Raw genomic sequence first — 27,711 nt, forward strand, 5'->3', positions numbered from 1 at the left:
CGTAGTTGTTCATCTCTCCTAAGGAAAGAGCAAAGAAAATAAGTGAATTGCTGAGAAATGATTACTGCAGCATTATTATAATAATAATAAACTAGGAGCTACCTAAATGCCCACCAATATGAGAATGGTAAAATAAATTATCATCCATCTGTGGGTGAAATATTATACAGCTGTGATAAAAAGCATTATGAAGGCTGTAATATGGGAAATATTTATAAGTGAATAAAAGCAGTTTATAGGTTTGATCAAAATTATACTCAGGGTAGTGGTTGTCTTAGAATAGTAGAGTTATGTATAATCTCTATGTATGGTATATATATACATATGTTTTTTCAATTTTATAAACTTTCTGTAATTGTATTATATATTTTATTTGAAAAAGAAAAAAAAACAAGCAAAATAAATTAGCAAGAAGAAATTTGGTCATGAGTAGGGAACTTCAGTTTTTTTTTAAATCCCTAAAATTTGCGAAAAGAATTTGTAAACATGGGAGTTGAAAAAATAAGATAAACAAAAACATCACTTATCAAGTTCTAATTTTGCCTTTTTTGCCTTCAGTGAAGTTAACAGCAACATGATTATGGTTTTTCATGATAAAATGCCATGATCATTAAACTTGTTTCTGTCCTTAATTAGTAAATGAAACACCTTACAACTAAACCAATAGACCTACCTCTACAAAGTCTTACCATGTACTTTCACTCTATCCATGCTATCTACTTCCCAGTTTCCTTGCAAAATTCTTATTGATACTGTCCCCAAAACACTTACACACCTTCACAATTCAGTCTCTCAAAAATGCTTTCAAATGCAAAGCAAATTACATTGTTCTTATGGAATGTTTATTTAATCTGTACTTAACCTACCACTCATAATTTAAGAATGTTAGTATGCAATTATGATATCTTGTTAGATTTTTTATCCTTGTTTTAGTTTTTGATGTAGTATTAGACTAAGTATAAAGTTAAATTTTTATATTTGAAGTTTTCCTGTTAACTTACAATTTTAAATATGTATTAATCTATTTCTAAAAATTTTGAGCACTTATTATGTGGCTTTATCTCTCCATCCAGCAATGTTGGCACAACACACTTTCTTAGAATGATTATGTTCTAGATGATAGGAATGCCTAGATGAGAGTCTCTATCCTCAAGGAGTCACAGACTAGCAGAGGAGCCCCACAAGTCATCCAGCATCTGTTCATTGTGAACAGAGCACAGACAGAGGGTGCCTATCAGTCAGGAGCAGACAGGGCAGGAGCAGGGGCGTCCCTGACTATCCCATTATCCAAACATCAATGCACCATCGCACAAACTCTCTCTCCACTTTGCCCTGCTTTATTTTCTGCATATCCTGTTCCTGTCTCCAGCCCCTCAGGGAAATCAATATGAGAACAGGAATTTTGTCTCAGCTAATACTTCAGCCTTCAGATCAGTATCTGAAACAAGGTGCTTTCAATAAATATTTGTTAAATACGAATGAGGTTTAATGTGGGTCTTGAAAGTCTTGAAGAGCAGTTAAGACGTAGCTTGGGGGGGAAAAGAGAGGAAAGTGAGAGAACAGAGAAAGCAGGAAAAGTCTAGGAGGGCATGATAGGATAAGGTAATTGGGCAGCAGAATAATTTAGGTGTAGCAAATGTCATTGGATGAGGATGAAAAGGCAGGTGGGGTCAAAGGAAGAAGGAAGAGTTAGGCAGGTTATGGTAAATAGTTTGAATTTTATCCCTCAGAATAGGGGCAAGGAAGGATTATAGGCAGGGGAGTGTTATGATGTGATTTTAAGAGATTATTGCCTGTAGTATAGAAAACAGGTTTCAGTGGAAACAGCATGGAGACAAATATTGCAATAATTAAAGCAAGAGATGAGGACTTAGAGTCATCAGAGCTAGGCTCAAGCATATGGGTGCCATTGCCTAGAGAAAGTGTATAAAAAGAGATAAGACAAGGATTGGGATTAGATTAATGGGGAATTTCATGATTGAAGGGTGGGAGGGGACATTGAGGACAAGGGGTTGGGCAGTGGAGAGGGGTGCTGAATCTGTAAAATAAAATGTTGGAAAGGTTAAAGAAGATAAGGATTGAACAGTGCCTGTTGGATTTGACAATCAGCAGGTGGCAGATAACTGTAGAATGGTGGGTGTGTGAGACAGCTTGTAGTTTCTTGAGAGTAAATGGGAAATAAGAAAGTGAAATATAGGCTACTTTTAAGATCTTGGTTGTAGCCGAAACCGGTTTGGCTCAGTGGATAGAGCGTCGGCCTGCGGACTGAAAGGTCCCAGGTTCGATTCCGGTCAAGGGCATGTACCTGGGTTGCGGGCATATCCCCAGTAGGAGATGTGCAGGAGGCAGCTGATCGATGTTTCTCGCTCATCGATGTTTCTAACTTTCTATCTCTCTCCCTTCCTCTCTGTAAAAAATCAATAAAATATATTAAAAAAAAAAAAAAAAGATCTTGGTTGTAAAGATAAAGAGGATAGAAGATATAAATAAAGGCTAAAGGAGCTCAGGGTACAAATCCAATTATATTTACATCAAAGGCACAGTGAAGCAAAGAGACGAGAGGGTATAAAAATAGGAGTAAGAATTTTTTTAAAAAAATTAGGCCATAGATAGTGATTCATAATCACCTGTGACTTTGGGTGTGTTGAGGGACACTAGAGACGGGAGAGGAAATAAGTAAATGCAGGTGTGGGTGAGGGTAAGTTGTTTGGGTTTCAGGGTAGGAAGTTGAATAATTCTGAACTAATGAACTCTCTTCTCTGTGAAGTTAAAGCAGGTTATCTGTTGAAAGTAATAAGGTCAAGAATAGGAGAGGAATTTTTAAGAGATATGTAAAGATTTAGAAACTGCACAGGAGAGTGGTAGAAGAAGCTCACCAAGAATGTATTTATTTTCACAGCAAAGTTTTCAGCCCTTAGAAAAATCATGCACAAAGCATTCTGTGACAGTTCATTCTCAGTTTCTAGTCTTTTAGTAGCTGCAAGAAAAGTTGAAGTGAATGTACAGGTGAAAAGAACATTGCTTTTATTCAGAAGCTAGCAGTTAACCACTCAGCCAGTTTTAAGTGGAGGTTCTCATAAGGGACCTGATGCTTGAAAGTCCACATACTCACAACGACTATATTATTGCTCTGAAACCTCACAAATTCAGTTTTGGGAAAGGGTCCTGTTTGAGGCTTTTGCTAGTAACATTAATATAATCCTAGGAATGTTACATTAACCAAGTTTCAGGCCTTCTTGAGCTCATCTTCATGCCTGGTAGTGATATAATAAATGAATGAATATGTTAAACTGCTCTTTGTTCTCATAAAACTTAACCCATCTATTTATTTGTCCATTTATTAACTAACCTATTCAGAGAAAGATGTTTTTGTAACATGGACACAGCTTTAAATGAGGAGAACAATTTTGAATGCTCATGATAATTGTTGAATGACAATTATAGAAAGTTGTCCACCACTCACTAGCAATGGAATTAAAAAACGAAATCTAAATAAGAAACCAAGTAATCCTGTTAAGAACATATACTCTTTTACATTCATAGAGTTAATTTATCAGTGACCATGGAATATTCTTCTTCTATCATTGAAGAGGATGGCCCATCACAGGCATGTGATCCCTTTCTAATTGCTACCAAGCCAAAATAGTGATAAAGGTCCTAAAAGGAGCCTAAACAACTTACACTCTCATTAAGACAGCTTAGAAGAAAAGTCTCTCTCAAAATTTATGCCACTGAATGTGATAACATTCATTAAACAGAGAACCAAACACTATGAGGTTTATCAAATTATGAATAAACCTCCCTTATTTAAAATGTACTATACGTTCTTAGGTAAATGTAGGACCTTGCCAAATAACTATACAAAATGGAATTATTTGTATTTAAGTCTGGGAACACGTAATAGTTAATGTGAAAAATCTGGTAGGAAAATACATGTACTGGTGAATTTTACCACTTTATTATACTTTCTCAGTAATTGTGTTCTCAGAGGAATTAACTCCCCCTGTCGTAGATACCAAGGACTTTAACTCAGATGAGTTTTGTGAAGAAGATTACTGCATTTGGTAAGCTGGCAGGATTTGTCTCAGTAAAGAAGATTGCCTGTGGGTTCCTTTCTTCAATGGAAGAAAAATGAACATGTTGCTAATTGACCAGATTCTCAGCTTCGCTTTTGTATTACATTGGTTATTAACAGTAATCATTGTAAAATCACTTCGCAAAGTACCACATAAAAGCTCGTTTAGCATTGTGTGCTAGGTTCTCAACCCCTATAACTCACTGGGATGATACACTGGTCAAATTGCTAGACTCAGACCAATAAAAGAAAAACTGGTATATGTTGTAATGTGGCATTACAAAATAGAACTTTACATTGGTGTGTTTTTTTAATTTCTTTATTGATTAAATTATTACATATGTGTCCTTACCCCCACACCCATTCATGCCCTCACTCCCCTGTTGTCTGTGTCCATTGGTTAGGCCTATATGCATGCATATCAGTCCTTTGGTTGATCTCTCCCTGCTGGTGCTTCCAGGGTTCAGAAAGTCCCACTTCAGGCGTCCATTTATGCCGGGGTTCATGTCCCAGCATCAAGAAGGGTTCAGGAATCTGGAAAAGGGGTTGCGCGTAGATGACATAGGATTCCAGAGACTAATAAAGAGTCCGGAGATGAGATATAATTTTGAAAGGCACTGGGGGTCAGAGGACCTTCAGCTAAAGGAACCGAAGACTGCCTCCTTGTCTAGGACCCTTGCTTTTATTAACACAATTTGTCCTAAGGCAAGGTGGAGATAATACACTTCAAAGGGTAAGATTTCAAAGGGCACAGAAGCATTGTCAGTTTGGGGAATAGCCTAAGGCTGTACAGGTGTTTGGCCAGTAGGAGGCAATAACATGTAGATTAAGATGCCCTTTAACTGTCTGGCAGCCACAATCAGTTTCCTATTCAGGTTTGGGGAAATGCCTTTAGCCATTCCCAACAGGTGACTACTTGTGTGACTCAACCCTGTTGAGTCCCCAAGTCTCATCAACCTTTTGATGAAACTCTTGAAATTATGACATGCTGGAATTGGTCTAAGGCATCTCCCCCTTGCCCCCACCCTCCCCTACCTTCCCTCTGAGGTTTGACGGTCTGATTGATGTTTTTTCGCCTCTGGATCTGTTTTTGTTCATCAGTTTATGTTGTTCATTATATTCCACAAATGAGTGAGATCATGTGATATTTATCTTTCTCTGACTGGCTTATTTCACTTAGCATAATGCTCTCCAGTTCCATCCATGCTGCTGCAAATGGTAAGAACTCCTTTTTTACCACAGTGTAGTATTCCATTGTGTAGATGTACCACTGTTTTTTAATCCACTCATCTACTGTTGGGCACTTAGGCTGTTTCCAAATTTTAGCTATGGTGAATTGTGCTGCTGTGAACATAGGGGTGTATATATCCTTTCTAATTGGTGTTTCTAGTTTTTGGGATATATTCCTAGAAGTGGGATCACTGGGTCAAATGGGAGTTCCATTTTAGTTTTTTGAGGAAACTCCATACTTTACATTTGTGAAGTAGTAATAATACCTCATTTTATTACTTAACTTTGTACCCAACATTATTGTATGTTCTAAACATTAATTCATTTAAAGTTTATAGCTGCTTATTGATAGTGTAGCCATTTCAGGGTGGATAGCACTGTGGATAATTTGTGTTTTACAGTAAGAATTATAGCATCTAAATGATATATCCACTTTGTGTTATTAATTTTATGATCCATTTAATATGTAAATGAGATGGAAAGCACTTGATTTTTATGTTTCTATAATCCTTTTAAGAGTTTAACATTATCAGTCTGATTCGCTCCTTTAGCCTTTGCATTTATTGGGATGTGTGGGAAGAGCATGGGCTTTAGAGTCCAATATAACCTGGGCAAGATATCTAATATTTTTTAACCTCAGTTTTGTTTTCTTTAAAAAACATCAATAAAAATATGCAATCTCATAGGGTTATTGTAAGGAACATAGTAACTACTCAATAAACACTTTGTTCAGTCATTAAATGATTGAAATGCCTGGCATACAGGTTCTTAATTTCATTTCTTTAGTTTTCCTTTAAGACTTTGGAAGTAGCAGCCTCCCTGTGTTCACCTTCTCAAAGTCATGCTTGTTGACGCTGGCTTACAGCAGTCACTACTAGTTGAAACTTCCTAATCAGGAGGTTTGGGTATCTATGCCAAATTATCCCTCATGGAAGGAAACCCAAACTGCTGCTTTGTACTGTCTTTGTCTTTATTTTAATTCCTTTTCCCTCTACATTTCCCATTAAAATTTTCTATTTGAATGTTACTAGTATAATGAGCTTCTTTATCAGGATTCTTAAAATGTAAAAATCCACAAATCTTTATATAAGCAAACTAGTTTTTCTCACAAAATGAAAGAACCATGTTCCTTTTCGGCGGTTCTCAACCTGTGGGTTGCGACCCCTTAAAATACATCCTGCATATCAGATATTTACATTATGATTCATAACAGTAGCAACATTACAGTTATGAAGTAGCAACGAAAATAATTTTATGGTTGGGGTTCACCACAACATGAGGAACTATATTAAAGGGTCGCAGCATTAGGAAGGTTGAGAACCACTGCCTGAGTTTAAGCTAATAGTATTGCCTGCAAAGTTATAAAAATTTCCATCGTTTTCTTTATGAAAAATCAATTTTCTTTACACTTTGAATTCCTGTTGTTTGACAGCCTTCATAAATCGGCGACTTCCGTCCCAGCTCTGACACAAAGCTGTTCAGCCATCCTGCTGTCTGTGTACTTGCTACCTGACACTGACAGGAGTCTTGTCCAAACCCGGCCACGCATAAATCAGTGTTTAACCCTGGGCAGGCGTTGCCTCCTCATTGCAGCTCAGCTTTTAAAAGACTGTCATGCTCTTATTCATAGATGACGAAATTGGAATTTGGTGTGTGTCATACATTTATACTCTGGAGGAATTTATAAACTGTTGAGAGTACCATAAACTTTTCTGGTCTTATTCGTTACTCATTAAGCCTTAATTAGTAATCATCAGTTTTACAGATTCCTGTACAATATACACATTATCACTGTTTACATCCCTTCCCTCTAGCCCAAGTATCTATTTGTCATACTTTTTTATTTTAATAATCAACTTACATTTTGGGGAGAAGGAGGTTGGAGGAAGAAAAGTTTTAAATTGCATATAGGAATACACTTTAAATAATCTCATGGATAAATTTAAAATTTTTTTAAATTGATCATTTTACCTTAATACTTTTTAGAAAGGTACATATTAAGTATTTGAAAAACTGGAGGAAATCTTTTGGCTATGTAGTACAGAAACTTCAAACCTTCCTAATTTGTTCTTGCTATTATTGTTTGCACAATGGATGAATGGAGGCAAAATAGCTTCATTCTTGAACCATAAGAAGAACATAATACATGTTTAATAGGAACAAACATTTATCATAGTCTTCCTTTGTCTAAAATGATGAGCAGATTACTCTCCAAAGACTGTATTAGTTCCCCCGGCCTCTATTGATATGTCCAATATTTCAGGTGTAGAATTACAGGTGACTAAAACATCGTTCCTGAATTTCAGTAAACCTAGAAATAGCATTATTACAGCAAAGTACACTATGTTTAATAGTCTTAATTAAATCAAGTGGTATGTATTGTCTACTTTTCCTTTACCTAAGTTGATGGAAATAAGTTTGTCTCCCTTATTAAGCTTCAAGAAAATCTTTGTGATACTTTTTCTTTCTTCAACCATCTAACCATCAAAAATTATTAAGAAGGTCTCCTAACCTTGGAAAGAGAATGATTTTTTTTTTTAAAGAGCTAACTCCTTATATCTTGGACATTTTGAAATTTCAACATGAGGGGAAAATTACTAAGCATACTAACAGTAATTTATATTTAGGTTACAACAAGATTACAAATTACATGTGTACTGACTGACTTATTTTTTCGTGTTGTTTTGTTAATCCTCTCACTTGAGGATATTTTTCCATTGATTTTTAGAGAGACTGGAAGGGAGGGAGAGAGAGAGAGAAACATCAATGTGAGAGAAACACATCGATTGGTTGCCTCCTGGACATGGCTGACCAGGGCCAGCGATCAAATCTGCAATCCGGGTACGTGCCCTTGACCAGGAACAAAGTGCAACCCTTTGGTCCATGGGCTGATACTCTAACCGCTGAGCAACAGCAGCCAGGGCTGTATTGACTTATTAAGTTAAAGTGGAATAAATGGTTAAGAATATGAAGATTGGAGTTTCTTCTGTTCAAAACTGGATATAATTGGAACACATATAGTACCAGGCACCATATACTAGTATAACCCTTGACCTGCATTAACTGAAATAATTTTTAGTATTCCCATTTTACACACAAGGAAAACTACAAATACAGATTCAGAGCCATTAAATAACTTGCCTAAAATCATCAAGCCTATGGGCTGCAGAATTGATAGGCAGGTTTCAGAGTAGCTAATACCATAGTGTGTGATCTGACACTTTACCTGTAAATAGAGATACATGATACCAACCTACTTGAGGATTTTGTGGGGGGTTAATAAAAGAACGTATATAAAAATTTTCAGCTTGTATTCAGCTGAAATACAGCAGACGCCGGGCTCACGCTTGGATACAAGCGACGGCATAAGTCTCTCCTGTGGACACTTCCCTTGCTTGCCCCTCCCCAGTCTGGACCCAGATCATGACTGACTGGGCATGAGCCCATGGCTGCTTCTCTATCATGGGCACGCTGCTATCACCCTAGGACGTGTGCGTGCATGGAGACTGCAGCGGAGTGGCAGCGAGCCTACCTAGCAGTGGTGGCGGCAGGCGCAGTGGGGGCTGGGATGAGCAGGAGTGGTGAGGTGCCCGCCCGGGCTTGGGCTCCTCCCCAGCCGCCTGCTGCTTCATGCACTACTACATACCTTGGGGGATGTTGGACTGTCAGTTTTGGCCCCGCAGGCCATGTCGAGGGACCCCACCAATGCATGATTTCGTGCACCACGCCTCTGGTAAATAACTAAATAAATGCTAACAGATCATCAAAATAACTTGTCAGAAACTGACTTCATGTCAGATAGTTATTCAGAATACGCTAATGATTATACAGTGCCAAAATGATAAATTTTAATAATGTATGGGCTTTAATTGTGGTTATATTTAAAACTATATTGGGAAAATAATTCTCTTTAAATAAAGGATGAAAGCCCAGCCAGTGTGGCTCAGTGGTTGAGCATCAACCTTTGAATGAATAGGTCATGGTTAGATTTCCTGTCAAGGCACATGCCTGAGATGCAAGCTCAATCCCCAATAGGGGGTGTGCAGGAGGCAGCAGATCAATGATTCTCTCTCATCATTGATATTTTTATCTCTTTCTCCCTCTCCCTTCCTCTCTGAAATCAGTAAAAGTATACTAGACCTAGGAATAGGATGAAATACTAGACCTGGGAGTAGGATGTAGGGGTTTTGCTTAATGACAAGCACAATATGAGCATGCAGTGACTGAGCAGCAGCTAGAAACATTAAAGCAAGGCGAGATTGCACTGGCAGATAGATGCAGACTTTGTTTCTAATGGGAAATAATAGTACTATGTTCTAAGCAGACTATACTTGAAATATTCTGAATACTAGGTTATATAGAATAGTGAACGTTAAAATATATAAAGGAAAAGATGATCAAGATGAGGCATTCTGGAAATAATGGTGTTTCACAAATGATCCCAGGAAATGAATCTAAGTCTAAAGAATGGAAGACTAAAAAAAAAAGTGTATAATACTTGTTTTAAAATAATTTAAAATATTTTATATGGCAAAGAAGACAGGCTCAACTAGGAGATGTGGGTAGAAGTTCCAGAATGCAGATTTGCACTTTGTAGTTAAGATTACAGAGCAGTGGAGTTGGCCACTTGAGGAAGCCTGTGCTCCCTTTGTCAGTTAGTTGAAGGCAAGGAGCCAGAACCATCCACCAGCTGTGTGCAATGTGGTGGATGAATTTCGCACCGCAGAGAAGATCAGATCATTGACTACTGGAGTACCTCGCATTTCTAAAAGTATGGCTGTATTAACTAGCCTGATAATTGAAAAGGGTTCTTAAACATCTGTTACCTTTATGTTTAACTACAGAGAAATAATTTTAGTTCATTATGCAGACATTGTCAGTATGGGTTGTTGGGTATGAATGGGATTTAAATGTGAAAATATTAGTTACTTTGGGCCACTATCTGCTTTTTTATTGTCTAAATTTTTTATTTCTGTCAGTCCTATGTTTCTTAAATTTCACTAAGGGGGTAAAAACATCAGCAAATGATTTTATTACTGTACTAGAGGCCCAGTGCACAAAATTTGTGTGCGGGTGGTGGGGGGAGGTGTGTCCCTCAGCCCTGCCTGCACCTTCTCCAATCTGGGACATCCCTCTCACAATCCAGGACTGCTGGCACCCAACTGCTCACTGCCTGCCTGCCTGATCACCCCCTAACCACCTGCCTGCCAGCCTGATCGATGCCTAACTGCTCCCCTGCCAGCCCAATTGCCCCTAACTGCCCTCCCCTGCTGGCCTAGTCACCCCTAACTGCCCTCCCCTGCCAGCCTGGTCGCCCCTAACAGTCCTCCCCTACAGGCCTGCTTGCCCCCAGCTGCCCTCCCCTGAAGGCCTGGTCTTTCCTAACTGCCTTCTCCTGCCGGCCTGGTTGCCCCCAAACTGCCCTCCCCTGCAGTCCTGGTCGCCCACAACTGCCCTCCCCTGCCAGCCATCTTGTGGTGGCCATCTTTGACCACATGGGAGCAGCCATCTTATATGTTGGAGTGATGGTCAATTTGCATATTACCTCTTTATTAGATAGGATTATTAGGTATTGAGATTTTTTTCTTGTCCTATATATTAAAAGGCCAACCACCATAAGCATAACGACCGGAACAACCAGAGACCAGAGCCACCATGGCCCCTCGCCGGGCTGGCCCCACCCCCAAGCAAGTGGTTAGCGGCAGTCAGGCAGGCAGGCAGAGTGGTTAGGAGCGATCAGGTAGGCTGACGGCCCCTCACAGGGCTGGTCCCACCCCCCAGCAAGCAGTTAGGGGTGATCGGGTAGGCAGGCCAGCGGTTAGGGGCGGGCAATCAGGTAGGCAGATGGCCCCTTGCAGGGCTGGCCCCTCCCCCCCAGCAAAGAAAGAGGGATGCCCAGGCCACCAGCAGCAACTTTGTTACAGGTGTGCCGCTGGCCAGCGATTGCCCCGCAGAGGGAGGCCCAGGCCAGCCAAGCCATTGCACCCTATGCCTGTCGCCTGCAGAGTGAGGCCCCCGGTGGCAGGGGACTGGGGGGAGGGGGGCAGGGCTGCACAGATGGCAAGCAATGGTAGCAGCGGGGGTGGGGCCGTCTGCCTACCTGATTGCCCGCCCCTAACCGCTGGCCTTTCTACCTGATCACCCCTAATCACTTGCCTGCCTACCCGATCACCCCTAACTGCTTGCTGGGGGGTGGGACCAGCCCTGTGAGGGGCCGTCAGCCTACCTGATTGCTGGGGGAAGGAAAGCCCTGATAGGCCCTGATCTCAGGCCAGATCTAGGGACCCTACCCAAGGGGTCCCAGATTGTGAGAGGGTGCAGGCCGGGCTGTGGGACACCCCCCATCCCCGAGTGCACAAATTTTTGTGCACCGGGCCTCTAGTATATATATATATATATATATATATATATATATATATATATATATATATATATATATATATATATATATGCCTAAGCAACCATCTGACCGTCCGACCAGTAGCTATGACGCACACTGACCACCAGGGGGCAGATGCTCAACACAGGAGCTGCCGAGCTGAGGTGACTTGGCAACTGCAGTTCTCGGGTAACACACCCAGAACCAGAGAGGAAGGAGCCTGATTCCTGGGTGAGTCACCTGAGTACCGCCCTCGCAATCCAGGACCCCTCGGGGGCTGTTGGAGAATCAGTTTCAGCCTGATCCCCGCAGACCAGGCCGAGGGACCCCACTGGTGCACGAACCCATGCACCAGGCCTCTAGTTTCATATAATTTTCCTTGTAAACCTATGAAAAAGCAGACAGAGATAAGTTGAGTAACATGGAAGAAGTGGTGGATCTAAGATCTGACTTTGAGACTGAGGATTTATTTATTTTTTTTAATATGTTTTTATTGATTTAAGAGGGAAACGGAGAGGGAAAGAGAAACATCAATGATAAGAGAGAATCATTGATTGGCTGCCTCCTGCATGCCCCCTACTGGGGATAGAGCCCACAACCCAGGCATGTTCTCTTGAACAGAATCGAACCCAGAACACTACAGGCCACAGGCCGACGCTCTATCCACTGAACCAAATCAGTTAGGACATGGTTGAGGAATTAAATGCCAATGCCATGATCAAGTATCTCTCACGGAAATCTTTGAGTAGAGTGGGATCTTTACAAACAGGAATACTCTCCCTAATCTGACTTCTAAACAAGCTTTTGAAATCTATTTAACCTTTAGTTAAAATTGGCAGTGAGAATTACACATTTTACAAGTCATATATTCATCCTTTGGACTTCACTGTGGTATTTCAACAAAGAGGATGACCATTAAATGAAGTTTATACTAGCCTCAGGGCAGGAACCATCCATTTATTTAAAATTGATCTTAAGCTAGCTATTAGAAAAAATTAAAACTGTCTGAAGCAAGAAATGTTAATACACTATGCACAATGAAATGGAAAGAACTTCAGAACAGAAAGCCCAGGGGTGTCACTGGGGCTTGGCCACTCACAGAACTTTGGGAGTGTTACGGTGAGCCTTAGTTGCTTCATCTATAGAATGGTGAGATTAAGTAAATCAGTTTTGTTGCAAGGATTAAATGAGATAAAATGCAAAATATCAGGGACACAATAAAATAATCATTTCCTTTTTTTCTGTTCCAAGTTGTAAATAAACTTGGATGTGTTTTTGAATGGATGAGTATATTTTTATTGTTTGTAATTTGATGAGGGTGACATGTTTGCTAGTCTCTTTTTTTAATACTATATTCTCTTAGTTAAAATATGGATGCAGCCTTTTGATATTTAGTAGAATTTTCTTGAGCACCTAAGCTGCCAAAAATAGCTGGTTTGTTTGTATTAAAGGGTAGACCTCAGTGATGTTAGAGGAAGGACACTGGTTAATAATTCTGTATTTGCTTTTACTGTCATTTAAACACCCAGTTTTCTTTCATGTTGAAGTTTAGCTGTCTTATTCAGGTTGTGCTTTAGTTGGCAGATCATAGAATAAAACCCTTGAGCTAGGAATTCAGATGATCTTCTAATATCTTATAGAATCATCAACAATTTCCATTCTTATATAATTTTAGAAAACCTATTCTTTTCTAAAAAGAGATGATCAGAACCACAGTGAAATTTCCCACAATTCTCTTGGAATTTTGCATGATACGGGAATGCAAACATTGTTACCCCAGCCAGGCATTTTGGAGCAATTGTTTAGTAATTAGATTTTGAATCAGATTTTTTTTCTTGAATTGGTTTTGTTTTTTATTTCTTTTCTGCCATAAATATTTCATTTAAATAAAATATTACTGGGCATGATACATATTATGGAGATACTCTTAGAGCTGCTTTGAGGGAAAGGGAGGCTATAATTCTTCATTATATTTTATTCTAAAATGATATTTTACTCAGACTTTTAACCTTTAACTAAAACAGGCAGTGATACTGCTCACATTTATATGTAAAAACACATATGTAAAAACATTTTAACCTGAGCCCATCTATTTTATTTATTTTTTATTTTTTAAAATATATTTTATTGATTTTTTTACAGAGAGGAAGGGGGAGGGATAGAGAGTTAGAAACATCGATGAAAGAGAACCATCGATCAGCTGCCTCCTGCACACCCCCTACTGGGGATGTGCCTGCAACCAAGGTACATGCCCTTGACTGGAATCGAACCTGGGACCGTTGAGTCCGCAGGCCGATGCTCTATCAACTGAGCCAAACCGGTTAGGGCTGAGCCCATCTATTTTATATTAGAATTCTGTATACAAAATTTCATTTTAAAGAAGAGTACCTACCACATTTAACCCCCAAAATGGATAATACCTTTTTAAGTTTACATTTGCTCAATTAGGTTCTCTCCAATTCCCCTTCCAATTCAGAAATTCATGGTTTCTCACCCTTATTACTTGAAGCATAGTGAAGGGCAGACAGGACTGTGAATCAGAAGACCTTTGTTCTAGCTCAGGTGATGGTGCTAATTATTTGAGCAAATAATCGCATCTTAGTTATTTGGACTAACTGTGATTTACAGAAACTTCCTCTTTTATACTCTGTGGTTCCAGGCATCCACAGCCCAAATTATTTTGTGATAGAGTTATAAATATTGAATTAGGATATATTGCTTAAACAAGGATAATTGGTAAGTTAAGGTTCAGTGTTGATGCATGATTCCTATGGACACAATTGTTATCCATTATCTTCACAGAAAATAAAGACAGATTCATCCTTGCTTTCAATTTTCAGCTACTTAAATAGAACATTAATATAATTGAATTAAAATAGATCATTTAAAAATATTTTAAGTTCCATTTTTAGAGTCCATTACATTTTGTTGTTGTGGTTGTTTTTTAATGGGACAGAGATATACTTTATTTCATTATTTGGACTGACAAATAAAATCAAAGGTTCAAGTTTTTCAGTGGGGACCAAGAGGAAATGTTACTAGTATCCAAGGTATGATCAAAATTAAACACAACCTAGAGCCAGTTCAGAAAGTTCAGTAATCTTCAAAGCTGTTTTCACACATTAATTAATGACATTCCAAGGATGAAAGAAATGTAATTCTCATACTCTGATTATGATATTACTGATAACCACAGGAAGAATCTGAATGGATTAAGATGTGTCATTTTAATAAGGGGCAGGTCAACAAATATATCATCTCATATTAAGGATCTACCATATCATCAGCACTATAAAGGCACAAAGTATCCCACTTTATTTTTTATTTTTTTTATGATTTCAGAGAGGAAGGGAGAGAGAGATAGAAACTGTGAGACATTTCTATCAATGATGAGAGACAATCATTGATCAGCTGCCTGCTACACACCCCCAACTGGGGACCGAGCCCGCAACCCAGGCATGTGCCCTGAGCAATCGGGAATCGAACAGTGACTTCGTAGTTCATAGGTCCACACTCAACCATTGAGCCACGCTCGCCCAGACAAGACTTTATTTTTTAAAACACTTTTAGGTTCACAGCAAAACTGAGAGGAAGGTACAGAGATCTTCAGTATACCCCCTGCCCTTACACGTGCATGGCCTTCCTCATTATCAACATCCCTCACTAAAGTGGTACATTTGTCACCATTGATGAACGTACACTGACACAATAGTGATTGCCCAGAGTCCACACAGTACTTTAGGGTTCATTCTTGGTGCTGTACGTTCTATGGGTTTGGAAAAAGTATAATGACATAACGGTATCCTACAAAATCGTTTCACTGCCGTAAGAATCCTTGGTGCTCTGCCTTTCATCCCTTTGTTCCTCCCTAACCCTTGGCAACCACTGATCTTTTTACTGTCCCCATAGTTGTGCCTTTATTGCTTGACATTTTGGAAAAGCAGGTTTGTCTTTCAAATGATCGTTTGCTTAGGTTTTATATTAAAATTAGTTCGTATTTTCTATAAATTGACTACACAAGCTAACCAGGCAAGCAAAGGGTGGCCTGGAAATTCATAGAGCAGGTGGTTTATATATGAAACACTAAAAGAGATATGTACTCATTAGTATTTCCTTGTTCTAAATATCCTAAAGTTCAAGGACTCTTGTGGAGGGTATCTGGTACACATTCTATATGCTGGCTTGTTTTTGTGACTACTATATAAAATATGTGAGAAGGAACTGACTCAGAGAAACTTGATTAAATTACACACAAAATAGCTATTCAAGGACAGGTGACAGCATAAAGCAGTTTTTCTACAGTTTTGTGTGTTTTTTTTTTATGAAGAGAATTACCATCTCCACTGTCCACTTCCACCAACCAAATAATCTCTCCTTGTCTCCCCATGAGGTGATGGCTGTGGGAAAATGCTGAAGAAATGGTAATTGAAGATGAGGCTATTCAGTAAGTTAAGTAACTATGAACATGCAAATGGGGCAGAGGAGAGCCCCTCACAAAAGTTCCATAGAGGGGTCAGCATTTAGGCCTGAGTGGCAGAAGCAAAAAAAGATATGTCCAAGGGGAGAAAGGGAAAGGGTGGCCAGCCCAAACTTACTGAGTTTCAGAATTCTTTTCCAGGCTGCCCTGGGACTTAGGTGTAGGAAGTCTTCCCGTCCTTCATTTGCCTGGCCCAGGGTTTCTCAGCCTGGCACTGTTGGCATCAGGACTGGGTAGTTCTTTGTTGTGAGGCTTTCCTGTGCATTGCAGGATGTTTAGCAGCAGCATCCTTGGCCTCTAACCATTGGATGTAGTAACAACTTCCCCAACCCTACCCCTTCAGTTTGTAAAAACCAAAAACGTCTCCAGTCCCACTAGTAGTTGCCAATAGCACCCCACAGATGTCACCACCCCAAACTCTTCAGCATTTCCTTGTGCCCCTTGGAGTACAAAGTCACTCCCAATTAAGAACCACTGATCTAACACCCTCCTTAGGGTACTGGTTTGTACACACACCTACACTTGACCTTACTTGTAGAATAGAGAACTTGACCTCTAAATGTGTTTTGCACCTCCCCCTGAAGTATGTTCCAGGGGCCAACTGACTGACTTACAGCAAGCTTTTCTAACACAGCTCATTTATTAATGAGGAATGTGTATCTGCCTGTGTTCTTACTCCAGAGACAGTATGCACTAATGAAAGACCGAAGATGATAAGCAGGAAAGATGTGGTTGTGTCCCGCCAAACATGTTTTATACATAAAGTTGTACGTCTCCATTTGCATTGGTGATTTTTTTTTAAATAGCACTTCGTTCATGCTTGCATTTTGTATGATTATTGCATTCTGTATCTTTTCACTAAAAGGAACAATAAACTAGTAAATATTGGCACAAAGAGAGGGCACATTTTGAACTTCAGTTATTTAGTACTTTAAAACCAGTTTTTACCTGATAGTGTGGCTCAGGAGAGCAAAACTTTGAGTTCAGTAAAATGGTTCTAAATCTCAAAAGCTTAGGGTGAAGATGACATTAGTCACTTCCATTTTATGAAATTTATCACAAGTTTTTAAAGAACCCTGCCTGAGAGTCAGAAACAAAGTGGCTGCGGTCTGGACTTTTCCTCTAATGAGCTCTGTGACTTGAGGAAATCACTCACCTCTCTGGGTTTAGAGATTCCTCATCTCTCAAATCTAGGGGACAGACTGACTAGATGGCATCCCAGGTCTGTTTCAACTCAAACATAGTGTTAAAATCTACAATATGTTCATGAACTAGGAAATTTAAATTCCTTTGAGTTTTAAATCTGTTACAGAGTAGTGAAACCTAAAGGAAGAAGAAAAACTAGAACAAGGTTTAAATTTCATTCAAAGACGACTCCAGATAAACTGATGTATTAAATTGAGCTGTGTCATATAAATGGAAAGAGGTACTCATTCAATACTAAAACTTACTAGCTCGAGACTACAGGAGGTGGTTTTTGTGGGTAACCAGGCTTGCTATCAACTACTCTGCTAGAGGAATATTTGAAAGTTTAAAAAGCAAGATTGTGCCTTTGACAATAACTGAAAACCAAGCTGTCAGTATCATTTTTGCTTCCATTTTGTATAGAAAGATAGTGAAAACATCAAATAGTGTGAAGGAAATCTTATGGTCCGTCATCTCTATAAAATCATTTAATTGGCTCTGGCTAGTTTAATCTGTGAATCTTTTAAACACAGTAAGTAGAGACAGCTTTTGAAAGAGCAGTGTCATCTTTCTTATATAATCTAGCTCAGCAAATGTAGTGTCCTGCCTTTAACAGTGTATTTTATTGATAAAATGTAGATTTGTATGTTCTTTGGCCAATTCTGCAGCTGGGTGTAGAGAAACATTCCATTCTAATTCCTGAAATAATTACTTCATCTCTTACATTTGCAAATATATTTTTGTTCTCAGTTAATATGCAAAGCTTCAAATGTTATATTTCATAAAATTAAATAGCTCCTTTTCAAATTTAGCTATATTTGATCATTATCATTCAGAACAGTGACCGGAATAATAAAAACTAATTCTCTTCTTTCCTGAACACTTTAATTTTTCTTCCTGCATTTTAATTGCTTTACTAAATTATAGACATAATATGGATGCTTTTAACCATTTTGAGATTGATTGTTAATGAAAGGGGCATAGAGAAAGGAGAGCTAATCTGGAGCGTGTCTCTAAAATATAGTTATTGAGTTATGCCAAATATAGGGTGTCCCCAAAAAATATTACACATTCTTTGAATAATTATAAAGGCAGTGTTTATTAAAATACATTTCATTTTCATAATTGAGCTATCAGTTATTAAAGTGTGTATGCATTTATGGGGGGACACCATGTATTTTGTCAGATTTCTCTATTTCCTTATTTAAGTGATAAATTCCCTTTCAGGATGATCACTAATTTTTGGCTGTTGGTTTATCTCTTTTACATGCAAACTGAGACTTAGATTTAGCAGCAATCTTTGAATAAAAGCTGAGGTTTGCCTTTGAAGTGTTAGGGCAAAGTCCTAAAGTTTACCTAGGCTTTATTGTCCTTAATATAAAATGGAAATAGTGGCTCTTTCTTAAGAATGCAGTGGAGGAAGCCTAGTGAGTTCATGCCAAATACTAGGATTTAATCAAATTTTCTTAGCATCTTTCTGCTCCCATCAAGTAAGACTATAGTAGCTGAATGGGTAAAATGTCAAGAGTAGAACTCAGTCTTTCCTTTAACTTCCTCTCTTATTAATAGGGACAAAGGAAACAATCGTTTGGGAGATTTAGAGATACAGTGAGGAGGAGAAAGAAATCGTGCATGATTTTCTGAAATCATGCAAATTATTGTGCTCTGATAATGCAGTTGGAATGGAAACTCTACTTTTGAAATAAATGTCGCTTTTTTTCCATAAACAAAAAGGAGCGCCAGTGTTTTCTTGTCTCTAAAAGGAAACATACTTCATAGCTCCATTAATTTAAAAACACTAAAACAACAGGGTGGCAGCACTCAGTAAGAAACCAGTGTGGCTTTCAGCTACATTTCTGTTGCTTCTAAGTGCTTTTCAAATATTATGATTAACTATATTCTTTCTGCTTACCCTAATTTCCCGTGCTATTCCTTAAGCTGGCTGATCTACCCCCTCAGCAAGAAAGAAAATGAGAAGAAAATAGTTTATGTCTTACTGTGGTGACTGCTATGTCTTGCATGAAGCTTTCTTTATATGTAAATTGTATTTCTCTCATTCCAATCCATTATTTTTTCCTGTCTCTGGATGTAAAGTTTTTTAGCGATGGTGATTTTGTCAGATGAGGACAGACAGTTGGTGAACGTTCTGTGGCTTTTCAACCGTTTTTCCATATCTTACTAAAGTCCCTCTCCATGCTAAACTCCTAGAAATATTTAGATGCCCAAATATTCAAGAAAATATCTATTACAATGCTTGCTTTTCTTTGTTTTCACCATATTGTGTCATTTGATGAGGTAATCATAATATTTTGTAGAAATGGTTTCCTTTCTAGAATTAAATTTGATTCTAATGTTATTACTATACATTGTATTTTTCTGTTACCTAGGACCAAAGGAGGCTTTTTTCTTCTCCTTGCCTCCCTCTGTTATAAAAGTTGACAGATGTGAATCATAGGCAGCTAAAGAGGGTATGTCAAAATGGGGCCATAAAATGCATTTAACTTAGGAGACTTGGAGCTATTTTGAACATGTTGCATCACTATTCCTTGCAAATAGGAGGAAGAAGGAACGTATGACCAAACTCTTGAGTTCCGTAGAGGAGGTGATGGCCAGCCTAGGAGGTCCACTCGGCCAACCCAGCAGTTTTACCAACCACCCCAGGCTCGGAACTAATATGAGAAGGTAAGGTTCACATTGTAAGGTGGTTTCCATATTTAAAAAGGTGTTATTCATGTGGAATAAGTAAGTTTAATTATTAATATTTCATAACAATGTAGTATTAGAAAAAAAACTCATGCTTTAAAACTTTCAATTATAAAGTATGTATGATTAAACCATAGTTAGAAATTACTTTTCCACCAGCCCTTTCTTCACCAATGCTATCCTTAATCCCCATTTTCTCCGTACCTACTCTCTCCTAATGGAGGGGTACAATCAGTGAAGTGACTATAAGTTTGAAAGCAAGAAGGTGAAAGAAAACAAAGTAGTAGCTGGAATAATTGAGTAGATTTTTTTAATTAATTCAGTTCTTTTTAAGAAAGAAGATATATTTCACTCATGATCCATTTAGACCACTTGCCATTCTTGCTACAGTTTGCTGTGTGGAAGGCCATCCTATATACTAAAAGAGAAACATGTAAATTGACTGTCCCTCCACTATGTTCACCAGCCAATAAGGAGAGTATGCAAAGATGGGTTAATTTGCATACACAGGCGCCAAGGGGACATCCTCGGGACCCAGGCCGCTCCTAGCCTGTAGACCCGCGCATAGGCCCTGAGCAGCCAGGGTCCCAGAACGCCCCTGGCCACTCCGGGCCTACGGGCGCAGGCGCCAAGTGGATATTCCCGCCCTGTGGCCACTTGCGCTGGCGCCAAGCGGCGGCCCAGGTCCATACCCCCCAGCCCGCGGCCATCACGGGGTGAACAGGCCAGTCCTCCCCGCGATCCCAGGCGAAGAAGCTGCTCCGCTGACCAGCCTGCACTATGGACCTGTTTGGGTGGGTGGCGTGGAGTCCAGGGCCTCTAGCCTGTAGCCACGGGAAGTCTCCCTTTTCCCCAGAGTTAGGAGCACCAGCCCAGGTCCACCCAGTGGCCTGGTCCTGACTGCGGGGGGGAGTTCCTGCAGGCTGGGGTTTGATCCCTAGGCATTAGCAGTAGGAGACCAGTGCCTTTGTTATTGCTGTGTGTCCAGGTTTTAATTGGACAAATGCCCTACAGTCCTGGGCGCCAGCTTAGCAAAATCTTTTAGGAGGAGAATTCTGTCTGGGTTTCCTCAAATTCCCTTAGCCACTACTCACCCCTCTTTAAAGGTGCAGAACAAGTGAGGCCCCTTAAATGAAAATCAGAGGTCTCCAGCAACAGTGGGCCTCTCTCATCACAGTCATTTGGACTGGATGGCATTTGAGTATTTATCTGGGCACCATGACAGGGAATACACAAGCTCAAGTCATGATCTCTGCCCTTAAATAATTCACAATCTTATTAGAGTGAGTGGTTGATAAAAGCGCAGTAATGACATCAGAATGTAAAGCCACAATACAAAGAGGAACAGAGGCAATTGCTAGGATGATTTTCCAACAACTAGTACAAAGAGTATTTGCTGTGAATTAAATAAAAAAATATGTGTGGAAGTAGCTGCTTCATGAGTATGGGATCCCTTCCTATTTTAAAGGAAGCTGAGTTCCATGTGAACTGTGTACTATGCTATGATATCTGAGGCACAGAACACGGGAGGCCCTAAGTGTACTATGCTTTGATATTTGAGTCATTCTTTATTGTTCAATGTGATTTATTTCTGCACGCCTCAGTTTTGTAATAGTTAAATTACTAGAATAATACAGTTGCTATAAAACATTACTAGAAGATCAAATGATCAGGTGACATTTATTGTTATTTTCTATAAATGAACATAATCTCTGATATGCTAAAGTGATAGGTATTATAGAAATATTCAGATAGGGAGACCTACAGGCTTGATTACAAGTGAGGCTTACTATCACAACCCAAATTTATTGCGTTAAAAAAAAAAAGCAGGAGCCAACTAGAAACTGAACCAAATATAAACCCTTGAAGGGCAAATGTAAATTGGATAAGCTTTGCTATTACAAGAGCAAGAAGAAAAAATTCAGATGCAAGAATGAGAAGCACATTGCATCCACTCTAAGTTGCTGTTAAAGAAAAAGAATGATATACTATGAAAATACTTAATACAGATTGTAAAGAGATTTGTTCAAAGAGGATTTCCTAGAGTAGGTGGTATTTCAGTTAATTTTTTAAATGTGAAGAGGTTAGCTAGGTTAAAAAAAAAAAGGTGTAGGGGTCCCGAATTGCAGAGGGTGCAGGCAGGGCTGAGGGACCCCCCACCCCATGCACGAATTTCATGCACCGGGTCTCTAGTCCTATATAATAAAAGCATAGTGTGCAAATTTTCCCCTCGACCGAGAGTTCATCTGGGAGTTTGACCGGGGGGGAGCCGGCCAGGGGAAGGGAGGGAGGCCCCGGCCAGCAGCCGCTAGGGACCCTACCAGTGCATGAATTTCATGCACTGGGCCTCTAGTATTTCAATAAAGGTTGAGTTCAAGAAACATCATCTTAAAGGACATGGAGAAAAGAGGCATACGGATGAAAGGGAGCCAGTAGTCTCTACCCAGATCATCTGACTAGCAGTTTTCAACCTGGTTATGCTTTAGAACCTGGGATCTTCTAAAAACAATACCCTGTGCCCCACCCCCAGACCATTTATATTAGAAGTTGGGGTGATGGGGCCCAGGCATGCAAACCACTGATCTAAATACTCCACAGCAGGAGTTCCCAACAGTGGGTGGTCTTGCTCCCCCAGGGGACATACCAATGTCAGAAGACCTGTCTGGTTATCACAACTGGGGGAGAGGAGGGGTTGCCACTGGCATCTAGTGGGTAGAGGCCAGGGATGCTGCTTTAGTAAATGCACAGGACAGCACCTCCAGGGCAGTGACCTGTCCCAAAATGTCAACAGTGCTGAGATTGAGAAATCCTTTAAAATAAAAACACTGCTTCGAAGTCAAGAGAGAGAGAGCGAGAGAGAGAAGGAGAGGAAAAAGAAAGAGGAAATGTTTCATAGTCTTTCTTAAGGAATTGGGTGAAGACAACATGAATGCTTATTGAGATGTAATTTGGGGGTCCTAGGCCATCAAGCCAGAAACTTTCATCTTAGAGTTTTAGAAAGAGAGTTGCTATCTGAATATCTTCAATAGGAAGGAAGAGGAATGTGACAAGAAAATCAGGAAATTATAGGACTAATCTAAGGCATCTCATTGTGATGACCAAAGACCTTATTAATGTGTTTTTGCCATGTTTGGTAATATTTCTATTTTTTGCTTATGCCAGGGCCTTTAAATATTTCTTTAATAATCAGAGTTTTCTCATTACAGTTTTTGTTATATTTTACCCTAAAGAGAATTTTGGACTTAACTGTATCTTTTTTCCTCATGTATTTTCTTCTCAATAACAAGACCATTGAGAATTTTAAAGAAATTATTCTCAATTCATCATTTTAGCCATTTATTCTGCTATAGCTATTATCCACATTGTATCTTTCCCCTGCTAAGTGTCTCCATTTTTCATACCAGCTGTGGCTGTTTAGGACTGAAAGTGCAGCTAGCCTGAACTGAGATGTGCTATCCATGAAAAATGCATACCAAATTGTAAAGACTGAGTTTTAAAAGTAAAATATCTCAATGATTTTTATTGATCATATTGAAATGATATGTTAGAGAGATTGGGTTAAGTAAAATATGTTATTAAAATTAATTTTACTTTTACTTTTTTTATGTGGCTACTAGAAAATTAAAAATGGCTCATGTCTCACTTTCTATTTCTGTTGGACAGCACTGGCCCAGAGTCTTGCGTCTTCTTCAGCTTCCCCAAAGCTCCTCTGTTGGTTAAAAATTAGTTGTGTGCCATCTCTAAGGGAAGATACCTTTATTTCCTAGCTCTTTGCTCCTTATGTAGTCATCTGCCTGGGGAGGAAGCATGGCTTCTGATTTACCAGAGCAAGCCAGCTAGCAACTTTTTCCTTTATCATTGACTTTTCTTTGTGCTTAATATGAGGCCATTAAGTAAATAGATATAAACCGCTTAAATAAAATGGTAGTAAAACACTTAAAATAAGTTTAGTGTACTTACAGTTACATCTCTTTTCAGGTGAATGAAAACTGAGACTTCCCTCTTAGCTTTCTGAGGTCTTTTAAATTGTTTAAGACAAGATTTTAGCATAAGGCCAAAGGTCCCTATACTACCACTAGCATCCCCACATACACATATTCTTCCTCAAGGGTAGGGAGGGATAATATTCTACTTGAGCTTGGTATTAAGGACATTAGTGACTAACAAAAACAGGAGATACATGGGAGCCAGGGGTAGGTGGGAGAAGGGGGTCTCATGGAGCCATTGGAGCCATAGACCCACCTCTGAGAAAAAGTGGTGTCAGGTCAGGTCAAATCCTTCAGGGTAGATAAGGCCCCAAATGTCAAACTTCTAGTTCTTGAACTTCTCATAGTTGTTGCAGACAAGTTAGAAATATGAGCAAATATAGATAGAGAAATTATGTAAAGGTCTGTAATCAATGAAACTGACCCCAAACTATGTGCATTTGATGAGTTTCTGATGTGATTGGGGTTATAGGAACTAGACTTCAGTAGTAGGGGTAGAGTTTAGAAATCAATTTTAAGCTTCATTTCCTTGGCAGGATAGAGTCCTCTGAAGAGATTCTAAAGGCCGAGGGAAGCTTAAAGAGGAGAAGAAGCATAGTGCACAGAAAGCAGCTTTCAGTGGCTACATAGTATATAAACCAATACAGTTGGTGTTAAATATCTACACTAATAAAAGACAAACATGCAAATTGACCATACCTTTGCTACACCTTAAGCCATGCCCACCAGCCTATCAGAGCGACTATATGCAAATTAACCCAACCACAATGGTGGCTGGCAGCCACAGAGCTGGAGCAAGCAGGAGGCTTGGTTGCCCCACTGATGGAGGAAGCCAAGCTTCCCGCTTACCGCAGCGGGCTCTGAGCTCCACTCAAAGCAACAAAGTTTCAATTATAGAAGGTAAATAAACCCCAGATACCTGCTTTCAGCTCGCTGTGGCCACGAAGCTGGAGCGAGCAGGAGGCTTCCCTCCCGCCCTCCCTGGCCGGCTCTGAGCTCCTCTCAAGGCTACAAAGTTTCAATTATAGAAGGTAAATAAATCCCAGAATAAAAAAAGAAAAAAAGGAGAGGCTGGGAGTTTCCGTCGCCAGGGGGCTTGGCCAGCCTGAAAACAGCCCTCAACCCCTCACCCAGACTGGCCAGGCACCCCAGTGGGGACCCCCACCCTGAAGGGGGTGTGACCAGCTGCAAACAGCCATCAACCCCTCACCCAGGCTGGCCAGACACCCCAGTGGGGACCCCCAACCTGAAGGGGGTGTGACCAGCCTACAAACACCCATCAGCCCCTCACCTAGGCTGGCCAGGCACCCCAGCGGGACCCCTACCCTGATCCAGGACACCCTTCAGGGCAAACCAGCCGGCCCCCACCCATGCACCAGGCCTCTATCCTATATAATAAAAGGGTAATATGAAAACTGACCCTAACAGCAGAATCACTGGGAATGACTGGTCACTATGACACACACTGACCACCAGGGGGCAGACGCTCAATGCAGGAGCTGCCCCCTGGTGGTCAGTGCACTCCCACAGGGGGACCTCTGCTCAGCCACAAGCCAGGGTGATGGCTACCAGTACAGCGGTGGTGGTGGGAGCCTCTCCCGCCTCCTCAGCAGCCCTAAGGATGTCCGACTGCAGCTTAGGCCTGCTCCCCGCTGGCAAGTGGACATCCCCCAAGGGCTGCCGGGCTGCCAGAGGGATGTCTGACTGCCAGCTTGGGCCCGATCCCCTAGGGAGCCTAAGCCAGCAGGTGGACATCCTCCGAGGGGTCCCAGACTGCAAGAGGGCATAGGCCAGGCTGAGGGACCCCCCCCCCCCCCAAGTGCACAAATTTTTGTGCACTGGGCCTCTAGTATATATATATATATTGGTGGTGGCTGAAGATTATGGCTTTAGACATCTTAAGAGTTTGAAGTGTTCAACACTATCATGAACTTCCAAATAAGAGTGATATGATCAAAATTACACTTAAGAAATATTGCTGTTGGATGTAGGATGGATTACAGCACCTGGAGGGAAAGCATGTAAGCAGCTAAATGCAGTGGTCTAGTGGAGGAGAAGGTTAGGGTTTCTGTCTTGCTGTGAAGGGGGAAATGGCTGGCCTGTGTGGGAAGGTTTGAAAGATACCTCAGCATGAGGCCCCTGATGCAATGGAGGTTCAAGCTCAGCATGTGAAGCAGCTTTATAATTGTTGACTCACTTTGAACTTCATTTCTTATTTGTTTGATGAAAGAATCATCTTTGCATTTTCACATATTGACCACAAACTTTGAAACCTATAGCTAAGCATAGACTGCTACATAAATAGCATGACTTTGTTTATTTTCTAAGGTTTTAACACCATTTTTAGCTGGTAAAAGATCTATTTTTAAAAGTGGAAAATTGTTTTGACAATCTGATCCAGCAGAATTTTCAAATCAAGGCCAGGAAAGTGATCACTCTAAGGATAGCTATTACAGAACCCTGTGGTGCCAGTAGGGTGGGCATGATGTGAGGGTAATAGCACAGAGCTCTTCATTTTCTGAGCAGGAGACTGTTTACTCAGGAGACATATGAGCTGTTAGTATGAAGCCATGGGAATTCTGCCCAAGCATGCTTTTATGCATGAAGCTCATATAGGCCCAGAACAATCACGGCTCATCTCTTCACTTCTCTCAGCTTTCTGTTGTCACCACCCAAAGTGTTTGAACTAGAGTGGTACCTGATAAAGGTGGGGAGCAGGCAGGGGAGGTGACAGACGCAAATAAATGCCCTGTGTGGACTAAACTAGTTTGGAGGTATTCAGAGGGTACGATGGAGGTAGAACTGGTTCATTGGCATGCTGCTTCTTTTTAAATCATTTCCTGTTAAAAACTGTTCGGTTAATGGAAATTCCTGAAATCAATTTGCTAGCAATAAAGGGGCTAATGGTGACAGAGATGTACTTTAAGAGTTTAAAAGAAAAAATTATTTAAAAAGATTTTGCTTTGGGGCTTGCATATTACTTTATATAAATTATGTTTATAAATAAGTAATAACTTGCAATCTATTGATATTTCTACAAGCACTTCACATTTACAGGTAAGTTTCAGCAGAACTGTATCCTGAATATGGAAAAGTCAATTTGTGGGTCCAATTTCACTTTCTTCCTCTCTTTTTTTAAATAGAGTCTTTGTGAAGAAAGGAGCAATTGACAGGAACATCCTGGTCAAAACCTCTTGATAGACCTTCTAATTTCCCTTCAGAATAAGATGCAGCCATGGTGGATATTATTATTTCAAGAATGAAAAAGCAGATTTAAGGGAGGGAATGCAAGTGAAAGAATTTTTTCTTCTGCCATCAATAAAATCAGTGCGCTATTACATACCTTGTTTTGCAGTATGTTTTATTTGCTGATTATTGTCTTTCTACTTCACCTAGTATTAACACCACACTAATTACCTTCTATCGATAGAATAGCAATGATAGCATACCGAGCCTCCCCTAATAATTACAGAATAAACTGACTTACACAGCTGGCCACATTTCTTGCAAAAACAACCTGAAGCCAAATAGCAGTTCTTAGTATGGTAAGTACTTAGCTACTAAGTGCAACAGCAAAAAGTATTTAAAATTCAAATATGTTGTTTTTAGCACTCTATTAGCTTTTTCAAATGCAATTCAATTTTAAAAAGGCATTTCCTCATAATATGTGCAGTGG

The 27,711-nt window shown here is 39.9% G+C and overlaps 1 protein-coding gene across 4 annotated transcripts in view; it reads left to right on the forward strand.

The window, feature by feature from the left end:
- TDRD3 (tudor domain containing 3) overlaps positions 1–27,375 on the forward strand; it is a 211,064-nt gene extending 183,689 nt beyond the window's left edge. For 3 of the 4 annotated variants that reach the window (XM_059684798.1, XM_059684799.1, XM_059684801.1), the window contains 2 exons: positions 19,903–20,028; positions 27,179–27,375. In XM_059684798.1, the coding sequence (XP_059540781.1) occupies positions 19,903–20,028; positions 27,179–27,233 (181 nt within the window). In that variant the 3' untranslated portion in view covers positions 27,234–27,375. Of the gene's footprint in view, positions 1–19,902; positions 20,029–27,178 lie in introns of those variants that run through there. The other variant, XR_009451346.1, reaches the window with a different exon arrangement.
- Positions 27,376–27,711: the final 336 nt, after the last annotated feature.

This window comes from Myotis daubentonii, chromosome 2, assembly GCF_963259705.1.
Source record: "Myotis daubentonii chromosome 2, mMyoDau2.1, whole genome shotgun sequence".
Classification (NCBI taxonomy): Eukaryota; Metazoa; Chordata; class Mammalia; order Chiroptera; family Vespertilionidae; genus Myotis; species Myotis daubentonii.